General features: G+C 37.6%; 1 protein-coding gene across 1 annotated transcript; it reads right to left on the minus strand.

The window, feature by feature from the left end:
• Window positions 1–16: 16 nt before the first annotated feature.
• On the minus strand, window positions 17–25,429 carry cpsf1 (cleavage and polyadenylation specific factor 1). The gene is made up of 38 exons (XM_067411910.1): window positions 25,294–25,429; window positions 24,835–25,003; window positions 24,222–24,249; window positions 23,997–24,130; window positions 23,826–23,906; window positions 23,582–23,733; window positions 22,838–22,984; window positions 22,608–22,747; window positions 21,990–22,100; window positions 21,779–21,872; window positions 21,555–21,642; window positions 21,337–21,468; window positions 19,459–19,510; window positions 19,283–19,374; window positions 19,052–19,126; window positions 17,022–17,102; window positions 15,222–15,314; window positions 14,996–15,109; window positions 14,394–14,535; window positions 14,126–14,304; window positions 13,380–13,519; window positions 13,086–13,272; window positions 10,711–10,917; window positions 10,542–10,631; window positions 10,307–10,450; window positions 9,941–10,093; window positions 9,664–9,780; window positions 8,921–9,011; window positions 8,749–8,833; window positions 8,043–8,184; window positions 7,183–7,335; window positions 6,922–7,098; window positions 6,608–6,674; window positions 6,447–6,494; window positions 6,194–6,349; window positions 5,910–6,039; window positions 3,633–3,771; window positions 17–156 (listed from the first exon to the last, which is right to left on the minus strand). Exons 2-38 carry the CDS (start codon window positions 24,976–24,978, stop codon window positions 109–111), a joined length of 4,353 nt encoding a protein of 1,450 aa, XP_067268011.1. The 5' UTR covers window positions 24,979–25,003; window positions 25,294–25,429; the 3' UTR covers window positions 17–108.
• Between the last annotated feature and the right edge of the window lie 32 nt (window positions 25,430–25,461).

Below are 25,461 nucleotides of genomic sequence, written 5' to 3' on the forward strand. Positions count from 1 at the left end.
CAAATTTTAGTTTTCTGAATTTCTATGAAAACACTGAAATATAAAACAGCGGGCAGAAGGGGAAATCTTCAGGTGACGAAATACATTGAGAGTGAGAGCTGAAGCTCTTCAGAAGTGAGCAGTTACTCTGTCAATCTCCAGAAGATCATCCAAGATCTGAAACAAATACAGAGCAGACAAGCTCAAGAACAGGAAGGATAGAAGCACATGATAAGATTATTGCTGTCACAGATGTTCAGTGCTACTCTTAAGGTAAATTAGTGTAGAATCTGTGTAAAGTATAATTAAATAATTGTTCTGGTTTATATTTATTTATTTACTTATCAAGGACAATGCACAGAAAAACAATCTCAAGTAGAGAGAAGATGCTCTGCACCAGATTTAGCTATTAGCTAATTTGCATCTGTAGTCCTTGGGCAGGTCACTAGATAAACAATTTCTCTAACAAAAATAACATACACAAATTTCATAAAAACAATACCCTCTAAAATTATCATGAGCACTTCAGTTCACCAATAATGACAATTTCATCAATAAGACTAAAAATACAAATTTGATCCGAGCGTAACTGAAAAAAACTCTTAATGGAGGGGCAGCAGTGTTATGCAAGATTTTAAACAGCAGACGCATTTCAGAATAATAGATCATATGATCAAAATTTAGCAATTTGTATCCATTTAATATATTACAATGATGGTAATTCAATGATCTTTTGTCAAATGATTTTAAAGAATGTTTAAAAAGTCTTTCCGGTTTCTTTCGTAATGTTTTAGCAGCCTGTGACCAGCGGGTAAGACAATATTGTAAATGTGAAAAAAATCATGGCATGGAGAAATACCTTTGAAGCCTCTATGTTTAGAGAGTTTCGAATATGTCTAAAATTGGCAATACTACATTTTAATACTTTACTTAGATGTTTAGCTTGTTTTGTTGAAGGTCAAGGTTGAGTCTAAATACATTCCCAAATACTTGACTTCCTTGACATTCTTAATAATTTGCCCTGATATGCTAAGCTGAGGGCCAAAAATTTGTTTCTTACTGAAATACATTGTCACTGTTTTTTAGTATTTAGCGGCATGAGTTTTGTATCCATTGAGCAATTTTATCAAGTGCTAATGAGAGCTTATCAGCCACTTCAGTCACATTTCTCCAATAGGTATATATGACGTGTTCTCTAATTGAACTGGCATTCAGCAAGTGCTGATATGAATAATTTGTTTCATTTATATAGTGCTTTTCTGGGTACTGAAAGCGCTTTACATAGGGATATTTGGATATAATATGGATATTTAATGCTGCCTTCATATGCTACCGAAATTATTGCAAGATTCTTAGTAGGAAACTGGATTTGGAAACTCTCGAGATAATTTTGATACTTAATTTTGTTACTATGGTTAACTAAAACCAGAAAAAAAAAGGAAAACTATTTTTAGATTAAAACTATTAACATATTTTTAAAAAATTCACAACCATAACTAAAATAAAATAAACAAAAAAATGACTGGCTGTATATTTATAAAATCAGAACACTCTAAATTTCAGTCTAAGTTTAAAATGAAAAGCATTTATTTGACTGAATTTCTAGAATTGACAGCAAGCTATCTAGAATTAGCGCTATATTTACAGTTGGGTACGGAAAGCATTCAGACTCCCTTAAATATTTCACTCTGTTATATTGCAGCCATTTGCTAAAATCATTTTAAGTTCATTTTTTTCTTAATGTACACACAGCACCCCATATTGACAGAAAAACACAGAATTGTTGACATTTTTGCAGATTTATTAAAAAAAAGAAAAACTGAAATATCACATGGTCCTAAGTATTCAGACCCTTTGCTGTGACACTCATATATTTAACTCAGATGCTGTCCATTTCTTCTGATCATCCTTGAGATGGTTCTACACCTTCATTTGAGTCCAGCTGTGTTTGATTATACTGACTGGACTTGATTAGGAAAGCCACACACCTGTCTATATAATACCTTACAGCTCACAGTGCATGTCAGAGCAAATGAGAATCATGAGGTCAAAGGAACTGCCTGAAGAGCTCAGAGACAGAATTGTGGCAAGGCACAGATCTGGCCAAGGTTACACAAAAAATTCTGCTGCACTTAAGGATCCTAAGAGCACAGTGGCCTCCATAATCCTTAAATGGAAGACGTTTGGGACAACCAGAACCCTTCCTAGAGCTAACTGTCCAGCCAAACTGAGCTATCAGGGGAGAAGAGCCTTGGGGAGAGGGGTAAAGAAGAACCCAAAGATCACTGTGGCTGAGCTCCAGAGATGCAGTCGGGAGATGGGAGAAAGTTGTAGAAAGTCAACCATCACTGCAGCCCTCCACCAGTCAGGGTTTTATGGCAGAGTGGCCCGACGGAAGCCTCTCCTCAGTGCAAGACACATGAAAGCCTGCATGGAGTTTGCCAAGATGGTGAGAAATAAGATTCTCTGGTCTGATGAGACCAAGATAGAACTTTTTGGCCTTAATTCTAAGCGGTATGTGTGGAGAAAACCAGGCACTGCTCATCACCTGTCCAATACAGTCCCAACAGTGAAGCATGGTGGTGGCAGCATCATGCTGTGGGGGTGTTTTTCAGCTGCAGGGACAGGACGGCTGGTTGCAATCAAGGGAAAGATGAATGCGGCCAAGTACAGGGATATCCTTGACGAAAACCTTCTCCAGCACACAGCTAAAATAACGAAGGAGTGGCTTCACAACAGCTCCGTGACTGTTCTTGAATGGCCCAGCCAGAGCCCTAACTTAAACCCAATTGAGCATCTCTGGACTGGAGAGACCTAAAAATGGCTGTCCACCAACGTTTACCATCCAACCTGACAGAACTGGAGAGGATCTGCAAGGAGGAATAGCAGAGGATTCCCAAATCCAGGTGTGAAAAACTTGTTGCATCTTTCCCAAAAAGACTCATGGCTGTATTAGATCAAAAGGGTGCTTCTACTAAATACTGAGCAAAGGGTCTGAATACTTAGGACCATGTGATATTTCAGTTTTTCTTTTTTAATAAATCTGCAAAAATGTCAACAATTGTGTTTTTCTGTCAATATGGGGTGCTGTGTGTACATTAATGAGGAAAAAAAATAAACTTAAATGATTTTAGCAAATGGCTGCAATATAACAAAGAGTTAAAATTTTAAGGGGGTCTGAATACTTTCCGTACCCACTGTATATTCAACTCTATTGAATATTGACTACACATTTTATATAAATTTTGACTTTAAATTTCCCCAAGAAATAGGCAAGAATGAACCTGCTGCCCTCCATAATTCCTATTCTTTCCAACAACAAAACACTTGAATGCGACAAACTCATAATTACGATCAGAAGTGGGAAGTAGGACAGTTCTGATAGCAAATGAAGACAGAATTAGTGTTTGTAACAGCATGGGACTGTTGTTTGTTTTTTGGCCAGGTTCAGCTGAGTGCTTTGGCTTCTTTTGGAACTATTTTCATTGCCAGAGGGGAAAAAAGCTGATTTTTTTTTTCTGAAGCAAGGGTTAATTTATATCAAGTTCTTGTAAATATATTCAATATATTTCCATAACTTATGTATAATTGTAATTTCCTCTGTCCAGCCCTGAGATAAAGTTTGACAATAAGTAACCGAGTTCAGCACTCACAATGTCTGCCGTTGTGCCAATCTTCTTGGCCAGTTCACTTCGCTCCATGGTGCTGAGGTACAGGTACTTATTCAGCAGCTCTCCATCCAGAATGTTCTTCACAGCGTTCTGCAACATCCGCCGATCATAGTGCAGCATCCTGAATTTTTAAAAATAGTTTTAATTTAAAAATAGACAGGAAATGCTGAGAGGGTGCAAAGAAGTGCACTATAATATGCAACAGAAATGTCAAATCTGGCCTGGAAATGTCTCTCACTAATTTTTTTGATATCCTCTGCTCTAAAATATTTTTTTGCCTTATGTAGAGTAAAATTTGCTCACACATCTGTCCATTGAGGGTCTCATTTGTACAATATTAAATATTTATTAATTAATATTAATTGTTTAAATCTGTTCCAAAGAAAAAGATGATTCCAGAATTGCAAACAAATTCCCTGAGATGCAACTGGAAATCTACACCTATCTCTAAAAACAATTCTTAAAAAGGTCATGGAAATTCATTGGTCATGAAAAAGTGGGGTAAAGCAATGACATGCTGGAATGTTTTAGGCAGGGCCTAAAACTTTTTGCCACACCTGCCAAGTGACTTAAAGAAAATGTATCGGCCGTAAATATTTTTTACCAGCCGTGAAACAGGTTAATCCTTATTAAAGTTACGAAAGTTATTCAGTCTAGAGCAGTGAGTGATTTTTCTTTGTCTTTTGTTGTTTTGATTGACATTAAAAACAGCAGGAATATTAGGTTTCTGTCACTTTAGGAGCTAATGCGCGGATCAAATTTACTGATACGCATGCGTTTTCTTTCGTTCTGTTTATGTTTACTTAAAGGTGATAAAGAGGATCTTTTCGTAGACTGAGAAACCAAAGATTGTTACTGAGTTTTTGAAATGAGCGCATGCGGAAGAACAACCCCCCTCCTTTTGAGGGAATGCCTCCCAATACTCGTGCACAAGTACTGGAACACGAATGTTTACCACCGGTATTCACTGTATCGTGTTAGTGGATTCATTATGTCGCACTCACCGCAGATAACTCATAATCTGCAGTTGTTACTCCTGTCTCCGGACAAAAACATTGCATGCGGCGCCTGTGGAGTGTGGAAAGTTACTGGAGCGTGCAGCCGCCTTCGTCTCTCACAAGGAACGTCACGGCAGTGACTGACAAGCCAGAGGGCCAATCCGCGCTCCTCTCTCACAAGGAACGTAATGGCGGTGATTGACAAGCCAGAGGGCCAATCGTTTACATGATGATGTAAACGAAGGGCCTTAAAAACATGATGTTTTTAAGGCCCTACCTCGTGCACAGATTATGTATATTAATATTATTCCTTTCAGTGCACCTAATAAATAGTCATTTATCAGTTAGTAAAGACAGTTTCAAGTAATATTGCAAAAATGTATAAAACAAAACATCCTCTTTAGCACCTTTAAGACGGAACTGACTATGTATACGAGTATATTTGCCAAGATGGACCTTTTTTGCCTGGCAAGTCCAGAATGATATATCTTTTACAAGATATATTAGTCTGGTCAGTCTGCTCTCCGTCGCGATTCGAGTCAACTCCAAACTGTAACGTGCAATCAGATTAGTTTATTTCAGTGACACAAACAGCATCACTCTAGTGCGGCAAAAGTCCCTTCAATATCAACAAAGATTGCACACGCGAGACCCGAGAGTTTGTTCTATTCAGCCGCGAATTCAGTTTTAAATGACCAAAAACACATTAATGATTTACTTTTCGCTGTTGACTCTCTTGTCGCTTTGCTAACGTCATATCTGCCCTTCTCTGATTGGTTTACTCCGCTTCCTGTTTGCTCTGCCCTAGAAATCGAATTGATTCAATGGCGACCAGACTTATCCGCTGGTACAGCGGTGAGGCTGGATTTTCCAGGCAAGAACATTTTGACAATTTTGTTAGATTATATCTGTTCAAGCGCAAGATGATGTGAAAGAGATCTCAATTCAGTATCGCGCACTGAGACGCAGATTTCTGGCTAATGAATTGAGTTCCCTTTCGCATCTTGTGCTTGAATATTTAAATGGCAAGGGTTAAACTTTCATGAAGATGCAGCACTGGCCTATAAACTGTCCCAAGCGTCGTTCACATTCTCAATATTGCATTGTTGGAATTCATAAAAATGTTACAGACCAACATAAAATTGTTACTCTGCAACATTTTTACTCGCATTTTACGCTTGGCGAGAGTTAATTTTAGGCCTAGGTTATAGGGTTTCTCTGATTTACGTCTCTCTGGATGTCTGCAGAACTAAGTTAGTACCTGAAGGCCTTTGGGTTGAGTCCAGCATGATGTGGCAGCATGGTGGTGAGGGCATTCTGCAACATCAACAGTCTGCGGTACGTCTTTTCCTGCATGGGCAGAAGCAGGCCAACGCCACCGTCCAACGTAGCTGCACAGACACAGAGAATCACAGTTAGGTTTCTCATGAACTGGTTTAACTAGTTGTAAAGTAACTATGGTTCAATGATCATGTTTCATGAATGTTGGTAGCTAGGGTGCGAAGGTGTTCAAAAGCCTCCAGAGAAGCTTGTAATAGGACCCACCGAACCAGGTGATGTGTTTGTTGTCCCAGGTGAGTGCCTTCTTGCTGGCCGTGTCCAGAGTGCCGCGGCACGGCATCCTCCAGAAGGCGTTCACGTGAGCGCCAACGTTAAAGTCTGCTCGCCGTAGCAAACGCATGCCCCCAAAACTCTCTTTGGCTAAAGATGGTAGAATGAAGGTCATACATATGATATCAGACACTGGGAAAGAGCAAAGTCTGAAGGTATTGCAGAAAGGATCAAATAATTAACTCACCTTCTGGCAGATACATGTAGACCAACAGGTTTTTGTCTCTGTCTGAAACTAAGCGAGGGTTTAAGAGGTCAAATGAGTGACGCCTACAAGTGTCAAACAATTTTTTTTAGCATAAAACTAATAAGACAGAAAAAGATTCTAGAAGAAGGTAAGTTACTTACCTAGAAAGCCAAGCTGGTTATTGTCCACCATAAATTCAATGCTATAAACCTCCAGGGGCTTTGCATCCTACGACGAAACAAAAACATGAAACAATGAGACCTGCCAACCTGTACACATTACACCTCATTTTCAAATGTATGAAAAATAACAGCATGAACATTCTGTTAAACTTACTTTGTATTTCACAAAAGAAACATATTTGTTTGGAATAAGTAAATCATGGCAGAATGTTCATTTTTGGGTGAACTACATCTTTAAATCCAACTACATCAAAAAAGGAATTGACTGATATTTGACTGCAAACTCATGGTACCCTGCTGACGAGCGAGAGTGTCTTGCTCTCTTCCTGGTAGCGCAGCAGAGAGATGCTCTTCATGACATCAGCAGCGAGGATGAAGTTCTTGATGCTGTACATCTGATGGATATAGAGCTGTGTGTCGATGAAGGCCATGCCAGTCAGATCATTATCCCTCAGGCTCCATAAGAAGATCTGCACAGAGACAACTCCATCATACAGAAGGAACAGAAATAGCATTCTATTTAATGTGACGCAGCACATCTGAAAGTGTGGTACCTTCTGTCCGATGGCAGACACCAGGTATCCACTGCAGTGACAGAGAGCCGTAACAGGCCCCTTCTGCTCCTTCTCATACAGCACTTTAAACTTATTCTTGGTGAGGGGCTGACCGGGCTCTGGCACTACCTCAATCACATCCACAATCAGGATCTGTCAGACAGAATGAACCCAGATCAGAAGTTGGATGAAAAGGATTTACAGAAGCAGGTTAAGACTTAAAAGAGACCAAAAGGTTGGGCTGCATGATTTGAAGAAAAAATTGAATTGCATTTTTTCTGATTGCAATTTTCTGTGGGGGACTCCAGGTTTGCTGTGATTGTTTGTGCTTGCTGTGCTTGCTTGCTGTGTTTGTTTGCTGTGCTTGTTTGTGCTTGCTGTGCTTGTTTGTGTTTGCTGTGCTTGTTTTGCACATTATTTTGTTTTGTTTTTGCGCACAAAAAGTATTCTTGTCGCTTCATAACACTAAGGTTAAACCATTGTAGTCACGTTGACTATTTTAACAATGTCTTTATTACTTTTCTAGACCTTGAATGTGGTAATTTCACTGCTTTCTATGGGGGATTAAAAAAACACATGAACGAAGGCCTTACAGGTTTGGAACGTCATGATGGTGAGTAATTAAGAATTTTCATTTTTGGGTGAACTAACCCTTTAACTGTCGTTAGATCTTGTGAATCTAACATGATCAGCAATATTACTTTCTTTATCTTTCAGTTGTGGAGTAAAGTCGTGTGCATCAAATGTGCCTGTAAACAAGATATTTCTTCAATGGAATTTTGTCAATCTATTCCATTAATGTACTACTACTAACTGCACCTGTCAGGAGTGTTTACGGATGTGTGTAAGTGAAGACTCACTCTGCCCCTACAGGTGACCTCCTCTCCCTGCATGAGGCACGTGCCCACTGCCACGTATCCCTTCAGTCCTGATACAGTCTCCTGACTCTTCAGAGCCACTGTCTTCATGCACGTCACATGCTCCCACTCCTCCAGGTCAATGCTGATGAAGACAGTGCAATAATGTTATACAAACAGTTCTATTTATTTTTTGTGATCGTCATCATTTACTCATGCCATTCCAACCTCATAAGACTTTAGTTTAACTTTGAAACAAAAATGAAGATATTTTATCATTTTAAAATTTCTGTCCTTCTAATGAAAGTCCATGCAACCAAAACTTTACGCTTAATAAACAAACATTAAATAAAGTAAACTGAAGCTCAGTTGTACTTGCTTGATGTATGAAAACCAATGAGGTTTGAGCTTCCGTTAACCATATTTGATTTGAACTTTTTATATGCATTGCATTGTAATGTTTAAATGTGAATAAAAGCCTAAATCAAATCTGTTTATGATATAAAGCGATCATGTCTCCTCAGAAGACTTTTATGAAATGAAGGGACATTAATCTCTCAGGTTTCAAAAACAATCTCTCCATTTAGGTTTCAAAGATGATCTAACCTCTCATGTCATTTCAAACTCATAAGAGTTGAGTAAATGCTGACAGAATTTTTATTTTTTGGGTGAACTAATCCTTTAAGTGAAACACGAAGGTGGTTCTCACCGTGTGTTTGGGATGGCCTCCCAGCTGACCGGAGAGATGAGCTGAATGGAGAATTTGTCCTGCTGAGGGTGTATGTACCGCTCATCTGAGAGAACAATCAAACTATTAAGACCACATTAAAGCAGACACATTCACTGTATCCACGTACACATCCGAACAAACAGTGTCACACCTCTTTCAATGGTCTCAAACTCTTTCTCTTCTCCAGTCATTCTGGGAATACGAGTGCACTGCTCTTTAACACTGCTGCAAACAGCATACACCTGAAACACACACGATTAATCACATATGAACACATGAATGCAAACACATAACACTAATTCAATGATGAAAACTATTTTTATTTATGCAAAGAACTTAGTCAATCATAACAAATCTCATTTGCATATGAAATCTTAAAGGTACAGAGGCAAAAACAACCAGCTTAATTCTAAAGATGCAGTCACAATAGCAAAATTTTGCAGCAAAAAAGCCCACTGTTCTTTGCCATTAGAGTAGCGATGCATAATAATATGCATTCATAGTTCACACAGAAATTACTTTCAAATGAAGCAGCTTTCTGTTAGTCAACCCAGCCAATTTTGTGTGACCAACTTGAACATGAGCAAAATATGCAAAAAATTTTAAACCTAACACGAAATTTCAGATCGCATTGTATTTTTGCCAATACAATGGAAGTCAATGTTCACCAAAAGTGTTTGGTTACCAACATTCTTTAAAACATCTTCTTCTATGTTCCACCAAAGAAAAACATGAGAGTTAGTAAATGATGACAGAATATAGATTTTTGCGTTAACTGTCCCTTTAAATGTCATAGAATAGTTTAAAGTTAAAAGTTTAAAAATGGTCAAGAAGAGCTAAATTATGACTACATTCAGTGAACTCCTCATCTACAGCCCACAGCATTTGCATTACCTTGGATTCCACGTGGTACGACACATAGTGGACGGTACACCTGAGTGGAATCTTGCGGACAGGCCAGGGAGCATCGTATGAGAGGTAAGTGGGTAACACACTAATCCTCAGTTCGCCCTAGAGGAGCAAATGCACTTCAGTTACACATTTAACCCGTCAAGATCATCTTCCCAAGATATCCAGATACATTGGAGGGTGAATAACACTTTTTACATTTTGAGAAGTCATTTAACATCCCATACCAAATGCTATTGTGCATTTTAGAGCTTGTTTGTACCTGTTTGTTGAAGTAGAGGAATCCTTTGGGGCAGTTGATATTATGAAAGGGAGAGAAGGACTCAATAGCTCCATCTATTGTCATGGGGTGGAGCCGCATCGCCCCACGAGATGTCACCAACATCCAGTGAGGAGACGGCCCACAGATAAACACCTGAAAAACAGTGCCGACATATATTTAATGCTTGTCTTACAAATTTAAGCTTGGCTTGAGGGGGACAAAATTGCGTAAACTGTTCAAATCGGTGTCAATGACTTATATGTCAGCTCTGATAACTTGCCAGCAGTTTTGTTATTGTTAACAAATCTATTGAAAATAATTTTTGGTAATTGAATCAATTTTAAACCAAGTCACAGACAGACGTACCCCTGCGTATCCTGAGATGTCCTGGAAGTATCTGAATCTGGCCACACGACCCTTGACCCCCAGAGTCTCCTCTCCCTGTCCCTCAGGCTTCTTGTCTTTTCTAATTTTGGACTTCTTCTCTCTAAAGTTAATATTATGAGGCATCTGACAGGAATAAAACAACACCATCAGTCATCATAGTTTACACATCATTAGAGTAAATGTCCTGAGGAGAGTATTTACTGTTGGCTTGTACCTTCTTAAAGCGCACTTTCAGGTTGCACTGAGCTTGCTGCTGGTCGTATGGAAAGGCCTCGTAAATGAGAAGCTCTTGATCGACATGTGCCTGTTAAAATTTAATTGATAAATTCAGTAAAATTAAACTTCAACTCCTCCAGAAGAGAAGATTCATGTGATAAACTCACCAGCAGGTAAGGACGGCTGTGGTTGTAGCCTAAAGACACAAGAGCAACTTCTTTGACCAATGGGATTTCTCCCTGTCTTGTCACTTCCTCCTTTTTAAGCTCCCCTTGAGTAGCCGATTGGCTAGCAGAGCTGTCAACCAAAACACGCTGACCAACAGGGAAATTTTTCACCAGGAAAACCAAGCGCCAGTCGGGAAGCTGGTAGATCTGATTAAGAAATGACAAAAGAATTTTAACAACTGATAATAAGAACAAAAAAACAGATTTTATGTTTTGTGCTATATGGAAGCTTATACCATGAAATAGCCCCTAATGACTAGATAGACTTTTCATTTTTGGTTAAGTTATATGGATTTTTAGAGTCATAAAAAAGGACATTTGAATATTTAATTAGGGCCCAAGCGAAAATTCGCGCAGGGCCCTCTTGTTTTTCTAAGGATTATTAGGGCCCAAGCGAAAATTCGCGCAGGGCCCTCTTGTTCCTCTGAGGATTATTATTATTTTATTTTTATTTATTTTTTTTTTTATTTTTTTTTTTTCGTCTTCCGGGGCTTTTTGGGGGCCTTAACATGCTCAAAAACTCACACACATTGGAATCCGCGGCCATTAGGACGCCGGAGAGGCTGGTACCCGGGCGTGGCAGGGGGGCTCGACAGCGCCCCCTTGAAAAAAGTCTGAAAATTTGGTCCATATATTAAACATGCTTGCACGTATTAGTATGAAACTCAGTACACATATAGACCTCATCGGGCCGAACAACTTTCGTGCTCTAAGTTAAACACCACGCCAACAGGAAGTCAGCTATTAAGGGTTGTTTGAAAAATGCATGCTCTGGAATTTGATATACTCCTCCTAGACGATTAATCCGATCGCCACCAAACTCGGTCAGCATGAAGTCAAGACACTGATGATTAAAAATTGCCAGGGGATTTTTGATATCTCGAACGGTTTGGCCGTGGCGAGGCAACGAATTTATGGCGAGAAAAAGGAAACAGGAAATGTGTTATAACATCTTAATACATATATTGATATATTGAAACTTCACGAGTGTGTTCGTTATAGGAGTCTGATCACATGGATGTGACTATTGTGAGTCAAAGTTATAGCGCCACCAACTGGCAGCAGGAAGTGTATCACTTTTTGAAATGTTTTGAGATCACCCTCTTATTTTTACCTGATTTGCTTCAAACTTCATCAGTGTAATGTCAATATTTGATATTTGAAATATTGTTGCCATGGCAACAGGTCAAACTGTAATAATATTCTTGATTGTTTTTGAGGCTCTTAACATGCTTCAAATTGCATGAAACTCGACACACACATCAATATTGTCAACCAGTAGACATGGACAAAGCCATAGAAATGGGCGTGGTGGAGGGGCTCAGTAGCGCCACCTTTTGACAAAAGTGGGGGGGTTAGTTTTTCCTACAGTCACCAAACTCGGTACACATATTATTCTCATCAAGCCGGACAATTTTCTAATTTACATTCATTAGCTAATTTACATTCATAAAATAAGAGGGTGATCTCAAAACATTTCAAAAAGTGATACACTTCCTGCTGCCAACAGGAAGTCAGCTATTTTGGTTTGAATGTTAATTTTTTGAAAAAACAGGCTATGAATTTTATACTACTACTCCTACAGGGTTTATCCAATTTACACCAAGCTTTTTTTAACTTGTTGCTAACACATTGAAGTTGTTTAATTGCAAACGGATTTTGGATATCTCAAACGGTTTGGCTGTGGCGAGGCAACAAATTTATGGCAAGAAAAGGGAAACAAAGTGTTATAACTTATGCATACATTAATTGATTTTGATGAAACTTTGGCTTAGTCTTCGTTGTACAAGGCTGATCACATGGATTTGACTATTGTGATTCAAAGTCATAGCGCCACCAACTGGAAGCAGAAAATGTGTCACTTTCAGCATACATTGAGATCACCCTCTTATTTTTACCTGATTTGCTTCAAAATTCATCAGAATAATGTTAAAACTTGGCACATGTAATCCTTTGAAAATGGGCAGGGAGGAGGGGCTCTATAACGGCACCTTGTAGTGCAGTAAATGTGGAGTGAATTTGACATAGTCCTTTGATGTTTAACCGTTTTAAGTGCCTATTGCCCGCTGTGCACAGTTGCCCTGAAGCCACCGGGGTGACGGTGCCACCGGGCTTGGGCCCGCCATCGCTGCTCGCAGCTATATTATTCAATTTGAAATAATAAAAACAGTAAAAAAAAAAAAATAATAATACATAAAAAAATACTTGTATTTCAATATTCAATATTACAAAACATTATTTTCACCATGAATACAACCTAAATCAATACAGCTCTTTTGAGGAAATCTCTGTAAATCAGTGTGTATGTTCGTTACCTCCATAACTCCATTCTCTCTGACCAGCAGGCACCAGTGTGACGGATCCTGTCTGCTCTGGCCGCCCTCTCTTCCTGTCTGAGTTGAGTTCACTCCTGCAGAACCACGGCTGGACTCTTCTTTATTAGGGCTCGTCAAAGGGTTCGACTCCCCATAAAGCATCTCCTCCTCATCATCCACCGCATTACTGACAGAGAACATGAGGGAAAGAAAGTAAAATAAGAGTAATTTTAGACAAAAGTCACAAGACTGGAAATAGGAGCATTTTTTTTTTCTAAATGAGTGAGTGGACACCTGATGTCCTGGATAATGGTCTCTGTCTCTGATTGGGTTCTGATGACAGTTTCCTCTTTGGCCAGGAAGTTGACCTTGTTCTCAGTGGTGAACATGCCACTGACGTCACGATATGCACATAACGTAATAACACGTGATTGCTGGAAAAAATTTGAGAAGACTTTAAAAAGTATTCAACAATGAAAAATGACTATTTCAGTAAAGAGAAACGTTCAAAAGTCTGGGGACAGTAGTTTTAAAGAAATGAATACTTTCATTCAGCAAATATGCATTAAACTGATCAAAAGTGATGGTAAAGACAATTATAATGTAATTTAAAAAAATCTATTATTTCAAACAAATGCAGTTCATTTGAACTTCCTATTCATTATAATTCTGCAAAAAAAAAAAAATTATCATCAAAGTTTCCACATAAATAAAACTGTTTTCAACACTGATAATAAAAAAATGTTTCTTAAGCAGCAAATCAGCATATTAGAATGATTTCCAAAGGATCATGTGATACTGAAGACCACTGAAGTAATGGCAGCTGAAAATTCAGCCTTGTCATCAAATTTTAAATATTTAAATAGAAAACAGTTATTTAAAACTGTAATAATATTTCACAATATTATTTAACTGTATTTTTGATCAAATAAATGCATCACTTTGGTGAGTACAAGAGACATATTTCAAAAACATTTTAAAAGTCTTAGTCTTGCCCAAACATTCGAACGGTAGTTTATAAGATGTCTGCATGGTCTGACCGTGTGGATTTGTGGTTTCTGCAGTGCCAGGCGGTGACTCTTCCCCATGTACGAGTCACTCTTCAACACAAACATGGTGACCACTCCCTCTGCTGTCATGATGACCACGTAAGGATCAGCCACAGCGCAGTGCACTATGGGAGAGCCCAGGTCCACAGGTATAAAGTGGAGCTGTGTCACTAAGTGCAAAGAGAAAAAGAGACCAGATGAAACACAGGCCATTCCTTATTTTGGTCATAGTTAGAAAAACACTGATGTGTTCCCTTACCTCCCTCTAGCAGTCTGATGCCCATAGGAGACACCTGGATGATATATTTATTGTCTCCGATGTTGCCCGCATACACAGTGGGACCCTGTGTGGCGAAACCACTAGTGTCCAGCTCCATAATCTCCTGACCAGTCTGCAGGATCTGAACACACAGAGAGCAAGAACAATGAAACACTGTAAAGCGAGGTTACATTGGCAAAATTATGGCGAGATTTTACAGGCAAGTGAATGCAAGCATTATGATTGTCTGAAGAGTATCAAATGAGCTTGAAGCACATATGAGATTAGTGATGGGAATATCTGTCTGCATGGAATGAATGACATACTAGCATACTGCTTACTACATATTATATAGTTTATTGAAAATAACTCTTGGCAGTCCAATAAAAAAATAGTCAATGAGAGGTTAAAAATTGTGGCTGATTACTTTCAGTACCTTATTAAGGGAAGGTCAAGTGCATTGTATTGTGGGTTACAATACTGCAGTGTGCTCTATTCTGTGCCCAATACAGTAAATTTGCATACTGTGCACTGCACTGTATATACTGCATACAGTATTATGCAGTATTATGGTTGTATGTTAGAATATAATCTGTGAATACCATGGTGGAGTCTTCTCTACTAAGGATGAGGAAGCCATGTTTGTTCTTGTCATCCTCCACTGTGGGCTCATGCTTCTCCTCCTCAGGACCCTCACTGTCGCCTTCTGCCGGAGACTATAGACATAGGGAGTTTCAAAGTAAAGCAGTTGCAATAAAACATCTAAACAAGACTATTGTGTGTGATTTATCAAATAGAAGAAAAGTGACAGGGGCTGTAACAAATCACCTTTTCAGGTTTCTCCTCACAGTATATGACTGTCCACATGTCATGGCATCCAGGAAGTTCAAACGTTGTGACCACCTGTGGTCTGATGCTTTTCTATAGACCAGCAAAATATATTACAAATTTAATATAATAAAGTAATAATGGATGGCCTATATGCACTTTTCAATTGCCAGAGGCCAATATATCGTCAACATATACAGTATGTGAGGCCTATAATGCCAAAACTGCAAAAAGTACTTTTCTTATTCAGTATTTTTCTTGTTTTGCAGTATAAATAAATAAACACTCTTAAATCAAGAGATATTTATTTGAAATGCAAAATGACGTTAGATAAGAATACATTAGATCCATTTCAAGACTTCTTGTCCTACATCTTACGTTACATTTTCCAAACTGTCTGTTGATTTAAGAATGTTTCGATTTTGACAAAAATCCTATTTAAGAAAATTTCTTTTTGCAGTGAAAGTATTTAGGCTAATAAAATGTAATTACAGCAAATTAGATGTACACATATACAATACAATTAAAGAAACATTTACCTGAAATTCACTAAAAATACTTAAAAACATAAATCATTATCCATTGACGTAGATATGAGAACTGGCACAATGGAAAGTTAACGCTTCTGTTAATTAGTCAAGCATCAAACATGATTATTGGGCAATGTTGACCATTTCAAAATTCCAAAATTATTAGCCGATTTATGTCTGGCACTAATAGTAAAACTAAGCATTTCGTTTAAATGTTACAAACACAAATATTTCACCACAATAAACATAAGCCTTATCCAATCATCAACATGATAAAAACAATAAGATTCATCATAATAAGCCAGGGGTGTCAATCCCAATCAACTTATATAAAAAAAATGATAGGGCAATATCTAACATATGTAAAACATCACATCAAACTGAAGTAATAAATCCCAAAAAACATACATTTGTAACTTCTCAAATCTGCTTCATCAGTCATGCTGAAAACTTGCATGACAAAAATGCAGTTGTACTTCATTCACACCAGAATCATTTGCTGTTGTGATCTAATTTCTGTGTGAATGAAAACTGTGTGAACTCTTTACTTGATCTGTGCCTGTACAGTAAGCAGATTCAGGCCATGTTCACACCTGATACTAACATCTGTCTTGTGAGAACAAAACTGGTCAGTTGAGACAGATCACCATTCTTCAGTTTTTATATGCATCTCCTGAGACTTGCCATCCGATTTTGAAGGATGGGTCTCTACCCTAGCAGACAAAAGTTTGGGCACAACTTTTCATTCTTTATTACCGTTTTCCACATTTAAAGAATAACAGTAAAGTCGTTAAAACTATTAAACATAAATCAGAAATTATGCAGTGACCAAAACTACTGTCTATTTTTTTCTTCGTCAAAGTCATTTTTTAAGTAATTTGAGATCAAACCACCTGAGATTCATGTTAATACCAGGTGTAAATGGGGCCTCATAATGAACAAATTTGCGCTTAGACAAATAACACTAGTTTCATGCATCCTGTGTGAAATGCATGAGCGGTGCATCAGCAGTGTGCCTCTGCTGTATCTCGGGTGTTTTAAAGGCCTCTCCAACCATCTCTGAGGCAGCCCTGGTAAAGCCCAGACGTCACTGTAGCACCGGCACCAACCTGCGGCAGATGAGCCTCACCGCCGCAGGACAGAGTGCTGTGCATTTCTGCTTCAAACAGATCCAGCTGCAGTGCATGCGCATGCAATTGAATGCAATTGCTGTCCACAATTACAAGAACAGAAGGTACACAGGTGGCAGTGTCGGCAGTGATAGTCATACCTGAAGTACAGAAAGAGCTCCATTCTTGCCATATCCTGAGCACACCACCACCTCCAGATCCGGCTCTGGATTATTTTGAAACTGATGGAAGAATTGATATTGCATCACAATTAATAATAAAAAACACAATATTTTTTCCCAACCTAACTGTTAAATGGAACTAATAATGTTTGAGATTAAATATGTCTCACTTTTTATGCTGTGTCTCAAAGTTCAGTATTAAATACCTCGCTGATCTCAACTGCAAGAGTGCCAAAATCAAGAAACGATTTGCATTTTAGCACTTCCGGTTCCATCATCCTGAAGTCAATGTTTTTTTTGAATGGGTTTTTAGTTAAATGCCTAATTTGAACAAACACAGTTCAGTATTTTACGGGTGTGACAGCCGCATTCTACAACCAAATTAACTCTCGAAAAATGCAGGTAGTGACAACAGCATTTACAATCAATCAATACAGTGTGTAATGCCGTATTTAAAGGTGCAACAGGTAATTCTCTACAGAAACATTTTTTGTTATACCGATGAAAGTCTCCTTAAATCCTGATAGCTATCTCTATGTTAAACGGTCTAAATGTATTTTTATAAATATATATCGTCTGTGGAAGGTGTAGGACCATAAAATGTTCATCCAATCATTATATTCGGTCCGAATGAAATAATATAATGTCCTACCTGCATTTCAATGTATGTTTTTACATACCTTCACGCACCGTTTGCACAGACATCATACGTCATCAGTCAGTTTCAAACTATGCAGTTTTTGTAGACAGACATCAGTCACGGAGCACCGCAAACAAACAACTGCCACTTTTTACAGTTCTTACTGCATCAAAACAATGAGCTTGCTCATGCCATAACTGCCGTAATTAGGAGATGGCAACCCGTGACATAACCGGAGCCGTTCACGTACTCAGACTTGGAATTATGGGTTTCCATGTCAACAGTATCAACGCCGAAACGAATCTGCAGCAGTCGGGTACAAGCTCTCTTAGTTGTTTATGTTCATTATTATTGTAATGTTATGTGCTTTGAGAAATTAAGTAGTTTAACATTGTCTTGTGACACTTTGCCGAGAGCAGCTGTGTGTGTGCCTTCATGTGTTTTAGAGGAGGCATGGCTTTGGAGAGCACTCTGAAGGGAGAGTGGGATGCTATGATTTGAAAGCTGGCTTGCTATTGCTAGCCTCTCTGAAAATGACCTATTGCACCTTTAAATGTCCACAGGGAAAGTGGTACAAGCTTTGACTCATTTATGTTGCCAGATCTTGCTAGAGAAAAAAAAGCTAACAAGAACAAGCCCATAATAACCAGAGATAAACCCAAATGTATTACATTGAAAACAAGATCAAAATATCACAATCTGCACCTGCTCATTTTAATATCCCAATAAACTTGATCGCTTTATGAACCAAACCCAAACAACAAGCCCCAAATCGCTTATAATAAGTGGACATGGCAACACTTTTAGAATGCAGTGTATGAAGAAGTCTTACAAAAAGAAACAATACAGAACATAACAAGTCTTTGGTAGCTTTAATATTAAGGCCTTTGTCCTGCAGAGTTCAGCTCCAACCCCAATTTAACTCACCTGAACCAGCTAATCAAGGTCTTACTAAGCATACTAGAAACTTAAAGGCACGTGTGCTGAGGCAAGTTGGAGCTAAACTCTGCAGGACAGGTTTGGAGTTTGGACACCCCTGATTTAGGGGATTATTAAAATGCGGTTGACGCTGAAGTAATGCAACCGTGGTGTAGTTCGTTTAGTAGTTTTGACTTACATTTAGCTTTTTACAACTGGTGACTGAATTTAAGCTTCAAAATCCATAAAAGTTGTGTTCATTTGTGAAGATTATCATGATAAAACAATCAAAAAATGTAGTTGGTCACGGAGCTTATTTTCTACAATAATCCAAATGACAATGGAAAAATCCTATTGGGATTTTGTCAAGGGAACCAGGGTGATGCAAACATGGGTAAGTTTACAAAAATACGTCACCACTGTATCGCGATATAGAGAAAATAAAAGGTACCTCTTCAGACAGGAAGGCCGGTTCTCCCATGGAGGCACTGGCACAAGGTCCAATGTTCAGTATGCTGTCACAAACCTGGACATAAACATATAAGCAGATAAGCCATCAAATCTAGTTCAATACATGCATTTCGCACAGGCAACAACATTTGAAATGTACATATTTGGTATTCACATTCCTTAATTTTGTAAATGAAATGTGTTATTGAGATAAGATTAAATAGGACCTCACCTCAAATGAGTATGTAGCCAACTGAGTGCCTGACTGAGCCTCACTCCCGTACACCTCAATTTCATCAAGCTCATCAGGTAGATTCGCCTTACCTGAACACAGCAACTCACACATATATACAAAACACACTAACACAAATATCTGTCCATGTACAACACTGCGATTAGTTACACTACCTGCCCAGTTAGCCACGGAATCCACACGCTTTTTTTTATTTGGAGGCTCTTCCTGGAAGATAGAGGCATTTAATATGAGAAAGATTTTTTACTTTTTTACAAAAGATTTTAAATGCTTAAAGGGAACATTTCATGAAAAAAATATTGTGACAGACAAAACTATTCTTTGGCTGGATCTCAGCTTTAGGAAAGAGTGTCTAAAGGTTATTTTAACAAGATATTTATCATTTTGGTGAAATCTTTTATGTGACTGGCAAAACCGGTAGTGTATGATGACAACTGCAGTGATGGGTAACTTACTGCTGCAGCATATATGCATTCATTCCTTTAAGAAAAAGAAGCACTGTACTCAATGTGTACTTCTAAATGCACTACAACAGTATATATTTTTATATATATATATATATATATATATATATATATATATATATATATATATATATATATATATATATATATATATATTATATATATATATATATATATATATATATATATTATATATTATATATATATTATATATATATATATATTATATATATATTATATATATATATATATATATATGCAGATAATATTATGTTAATTAAATAAAAGGCCACTTAAGTGTACTTAGAGAACACACTTTCCATGACTGTTTCACTTTCTAAGTGCACTTTCTAATAATGTAAAATTAAAAGATTGTTTTAAAGTACATTTTAAATCATTATGTCTTAATCTTATGTTGTGCTTTATTGAAATGTACACTTGTTTTGATGTTGACTAACATACTAAAGCTCATGTAAAGTACTTGATTATAATTTAACTGTTCTGTGTTATTCAATAACATTTTATTTAAAGTTAATATACTTTAAATGTAGTAAATTGTTATTACAAATGTGTAATTACAAATATATTTAAATATATTTTAGTTTACCATAACTGCTTATCAGTGTATTTGGCAGCGCACTTTAACCATATTTCAAAAAGAAAACAGAAGTAATTTTGAAATTACATATAAAGATGCAAGTCCAACTTAAGTAGGTCAAAAACACTCTAAAGTTCAGCTAATTGCATTTAATATAAATTTAAACGAATACATTTTCATTTAATTGCAATTGACATTAGATTACTTGTCAAACCTTGTTCTATTAACAATTAACCTGCAATTAAGTGTGTGAATTTATTTTGCACTGAAGTAAATTCTTTAAAAGTTCTCTTCACTGGCATTCGATCTGTCTTTTACAACAAACTTCTACTAGCTCCAGACAATGGAGAGAATTTGGCTGGAAGAACTTGGTGAGATGCTTTATTACACCCCACATTAAAAGTATAATTAAAATTAATTAAATTAAAAATCCCCCAACAGTGTTGGAGACTCTGCGGGGATGTCAATGTCAATCATTCCCATGTATTTCGGACATTCCCCTACTGGGAATCTATTGTAACAGAAATGGAGAAAATTTGGGGTTACAAAACACCGAATGATCCACAGACTCTGTATTTAGGCCTGTCAACTAAAGATGTTATTAGAGGGGAAGACATTTACCTATTCAAAGTGATGCTGATAACAAGTAAGAAAGCTATAACAAGGAATTGGTTGAAAAGTGAGCCTTTGAGTCTGGACCATTGGAGGAATATCATGGAGGAAATCTTTGCAATGGAAAAAATAACTCATGACCTGAGATAGGAAGCACATAAATGTAAACTACGATGGTGGAAATGGACCTGCTATGTAACTCACTGAAATGTATGAAACAAATGGTAGATTTGTATGTGTAGTACCCTACCAGTTGTTATTTTGTTCATTGTGAAAATTTAAAAAATGCAAAAAAAAAATGCAGAAAAAAAAAAAAAAAAAAAAAAAAAAAGGTTTTAAACACAAAAGTTCACACACACCTGTTTCTCTTTCTCCTCATTCTCTTTGCCCTCTTCCATTGGTGTTTCCTGAAGTTTCTCAGTGTACCTGAGCAGCAGTGAGTTGCCCAGACGAGAGCCCAAGAACAGATAACCTGGCTCCATTGTCATCATCTGAGAAGAGAGAGATGGAGGGAGCGTGTGAGTGTCTGTGACTGTGCAGTATATTTTGAGTGGATTTGACACAGCTAAACACTCACACATGTGGCCAGGACGCTGGCGGCAGCCTTATCAAAGTGGAACGCCCGCACACTCCTCATGCCATCTGTGATGAGCGTCAACACGTAACTGCACACACAACAAGACACTCAGTCCAGAAACACATGGACAAAACTCTGATACAAATGACCAGTTTACACCAATCCAGCTTGTATGTGACATAAAACATGGGAGATATTATGGTCATAAAAACAAAAGATCTCACATTTCTCCTCCTTTGAGTGAGATGACCATCTTATCAGAGGTAATGAAGGATGCTTGAGAACAATCCAGTGTGATCTTCACTTCCTCCTGTGACCCTGAAGAGCAAAAAAGATTGAATGGAAATATCAAAGTGAACAAAAATCATCTATTCGTAATCATAAATTTGACTCTGAGGACTGTATTTTTGGGCAAAGAGTCCCAGAAGAACTTACGCAAGGGGAACGCTGTGGTGCCGTTGGTCTGACTGTTGAGTGACACTCCAAACGGAGGAACACTCTGGTTTAGATAGAGCAAAGAATTCACCGCGAACACCACAACTCCACCTGAAGAAAAAACACAACATTATCATGCAAAGAGCTTCACGAGTTGGATGCTGGGATGCTGGGATGTTTTGAAGCAGCATTGAAGCAGTTTGCATGTACACTGGACACTTGACTGACTGCTCTTCCTTCATTTTTTGGTAAAAAATAAAATAAAAATCACTTAATTTATACATGTCTACAAACCTAATTTCATTTTATGCAAAAAATAAAACTAGGGCTTAGTTAATAAAACTAGGGCTCAAATACGGTTGTGGACAATGAGGATATCTGCAGGGTTTTTAAAATCAAATTTAAGGGTTTTTAAGACCTCCACAAATAATATTAATACCATATGGGTGGGATAGAGACCTCTTGAAATGATAATTAAGACTTTTATTGCTTTAAATTTGATACAACTGATATTAAGACTTTTAAAGGACCCATGGTGACATAAAACCAGAGATCAATGTCTATATGACGCTCTTGCAGGTGCAGTAACAGTAGATGTGAATATGGATGATATTTTACCAATGGGTTTGGGAACAGCCATGACCTGAGTGCAGTCAAAGGGCAGATTACTCAGTGACCAAATGACAGGATGAACCTTCTGCATGATGTTTAGAGAGATTGCCACGATACTGCACGTGTCCTGACGCACTGCTACACGCCTAAACACAACAAACAACACATCTGTTTATCAGCACGTGGAGAGGTGCCTTAATAAAACAAAGTGTAGATATTCAGATAAACAGTCATACCCTGGCCACGTCTGATTGGGCTCAAACAGAATAAGCAGTGTGGGCTCATAGTAACCATGAAGAAACTTCATATCGATGATGTTTAGGAGCTTCTCATCCAATTCACGAACATCAATTATGTAACTGGGTAGAAAACTCGATTTCTGCCTGAAAGAGGAGAAACATTTTAATTGAGAAATTGCAAAAAATTACTAGTTTACTTGTAATAGAGTCTAAAAGATACACTGCTGTTCAAAAGTTTGGGCTCTTTTTTGAAAGAAATGAACATCTTTATTCCAACAAAGATGCATTAAATAGATCAAAAGTGATAGTAAAGACATTTATATTATTACAAAAGAACCAAGAAATGTTCTTTTGTTCTTTTGAACTTTCTATTCCTCAAAGAATCCTGAAAAGAATCAGGGTTTCCACAAAATTATTAAGCAGCACAGCTGTTTGTAACATTGATAATAATAAGAAATGTTTATTGAGCAGTAAATCATCATATTACAATGATTTCTGAAGGATCATGTGGAGTAATAATGCTGAAAATTCAGCATTGCCATCACAGCAATACATTGCATTTTAACAATACATTAAAGCAGAAAACAGTTGTTATAATATTTCAGAATGTTACTGTGTTACTGTATTTTTGATCAGGTAAATGCAACTTCATACAGTAACATAAAAAACATAGCAAATTTTTGAACGGAAGTGTAATCATTTTACAACGTGTGTAAATATTTAGAAAATATTTGTTCATACCCCTCTCCCACAATCCCTTCTTGTTCATCGGTCAGCGTGTCCTTCCTGAAGGGCAGAACCACCAGGCATGTGCCGTACACCAGCATGACAGCGCAGCGGTTCTCTGGGTCCACTCGCACCATGGGAATGTGCACATTCTGAACAAACCCATCCTAAAATGATCCAAACATACAGCACAGATCTATCAAAACATACATCTTCACAAAACAGCAGTTCAACACATCCTCATGAACGCAGTACACACTCTCAACTCAGGTTCCTCAAAATAGTGCAGTGACAGAGTCTTGAGATCATGAGTGCCTGGATCATACTCCACAATTGAGAGCTGGAAGGGGGGGAAAAAAAACACACAAACATTAGCTTGACTTACTATTTAAACTTTTTTACTTTTTAGCTTTGATGTAGTGAAATGTACCTTGGCATCTTTGAAGCTTAGAAGCAAGGCATCTCTGTTGGTGCCCACGAGCTGAACGCTGGCCATGGACATCACATTTCCGAAGAGAGAGAAAGACGCCACCTGCTCCAGTTTCTCTTTACGGCTCTTGGCATCTGTAAGGTTTATTATTGAACATAATAATAATAAAATTAATCTTAATCTACAGAATACTTGATTATGGCTAATGAAAATTAAAAGTCCTACCTGATGACTTTTCTGATTTGGAAGTGCTCTAGAATGAAATTAGAACAAATGATTAATGACTCATATACTGTAAACCAAAGCAAACCGAACAAAACGGCATTCATTTTACAGTAAAATCACTTACACACACTTCAGGTTTAAAATTATAAAAACAAAAATTTGTATGTTTTTGAAAGAAGCCTTCTATGCTCACGAAGGCTACATTTATTTTGTCAGAAATACAGCAAAGACTTATTTTTGTGAAAACTCTGATACATGTTTTTTCATGATTTAATGATGAATACAAAGTTCAAAAGAAAAGCATTTATTAGAAATAGAAATATTTTGTAACAAATGTATTTACTGTCAATTTTGAATGGTATGATTTCCACACACAAAAAAAACATAAGGCCTTGGTGAAAATAAGAGACTTCTTTTAAAACAAACACACACACATACACATATACATACACATGCATACATATTTGTCGTTCCTCTGCTCGGGTACATGTGTTAACTGACTTCATACATTCACTTATTCACTTAAATGACATTTGTTGTATCTAAATATCTCCATACATTTCATTTCACAGTTTTACTTAAGCAGAGACATTAAAACACTTTCCATCCTCACCTCCACATCATAAATGATCCTGTAGACATACAGCTGAGATGTCCCTGCCACCACCAGGTTTTTCTCTTGGCTGGAAATGAAGTTACAGTACACGGCAAACTCCACAGCAGTGGGCGGATGAGCCTGACGGTAAACTGCATACATGATGAAGAGCAGCTCCTCTCAGCACCTTACGAAGAAAACACAGTGTGAATACTACTGTTTCATACTGATGCTGTTGGCTTCATCTGACTCTTTACAAACTGCACAGAGGGACTTTATATTCTCCGACTAATACACAACTTATAATGGGCTAAACACAAATTTGCTGATTTCTTGTATCGATTTATTGATTTCTACGCACATTTTAACGTTTTATTGACATTATTTGCATCTCAAGCCTATCCTGCTAATATGCTAGCTAGCTGTGTTTGATCATAATAAACATGATATGTAGATGCAAAATAAACTGTAACATACCAGCGAATTATTATGCAAATTCCCAAATGAGCCCTTTAACCACTGGGTCTCATGAATATAGATATTTAATACTGAACTCAGCACATTATCAGCACACTGGACAGCACTTTTTCATTCATTACACATCCCAGAACGACTCGCGCCAGCAGTGCAGCGCTGAAATGTGTC

Source organism: Chanodichthys erythropterus, chromosome 15, assembly GCF_024489055.1.
Source record: "Chanodichthys erythropterus isolate Z2021 chromosome 15, ASM2448905v1, whole genome shotgun sequence".
Classification (NCBI taxonomy): domain Eukaryota; kingdom Metazoa; phylum Chordata; class Actinopteri; order Cypriniformes; family Xenocyprididae; genus Chanodichthys; species Chanodichthys erythropterus.

Excerpts from the sequence above, each read along its gene's own strand:
- cpsf1 (XM_067411910.1), bottom strand. The coding sequence starts at position 24,978 with ATGTATGCAGTTTACCGTCAGGCTCATCCGCCCACTGCTGTGGAGTTT. Across the intron at positions 21,873-21,989 it reads CACCACAGCGTTCCCCTTGC|GGTCACAGGAGGAAGTGAAG; the intron begins GTAAGTTCTTCT and ends TTTGCTCTTCAG. Across the intron at positions 15,315-17,021 it reads GAGCTCTTTCTGTACTTCAG|AAAAGCATCAGACCACAGGT; the intron begins GTATGACTATCA and ends GCTGGTCTATAG.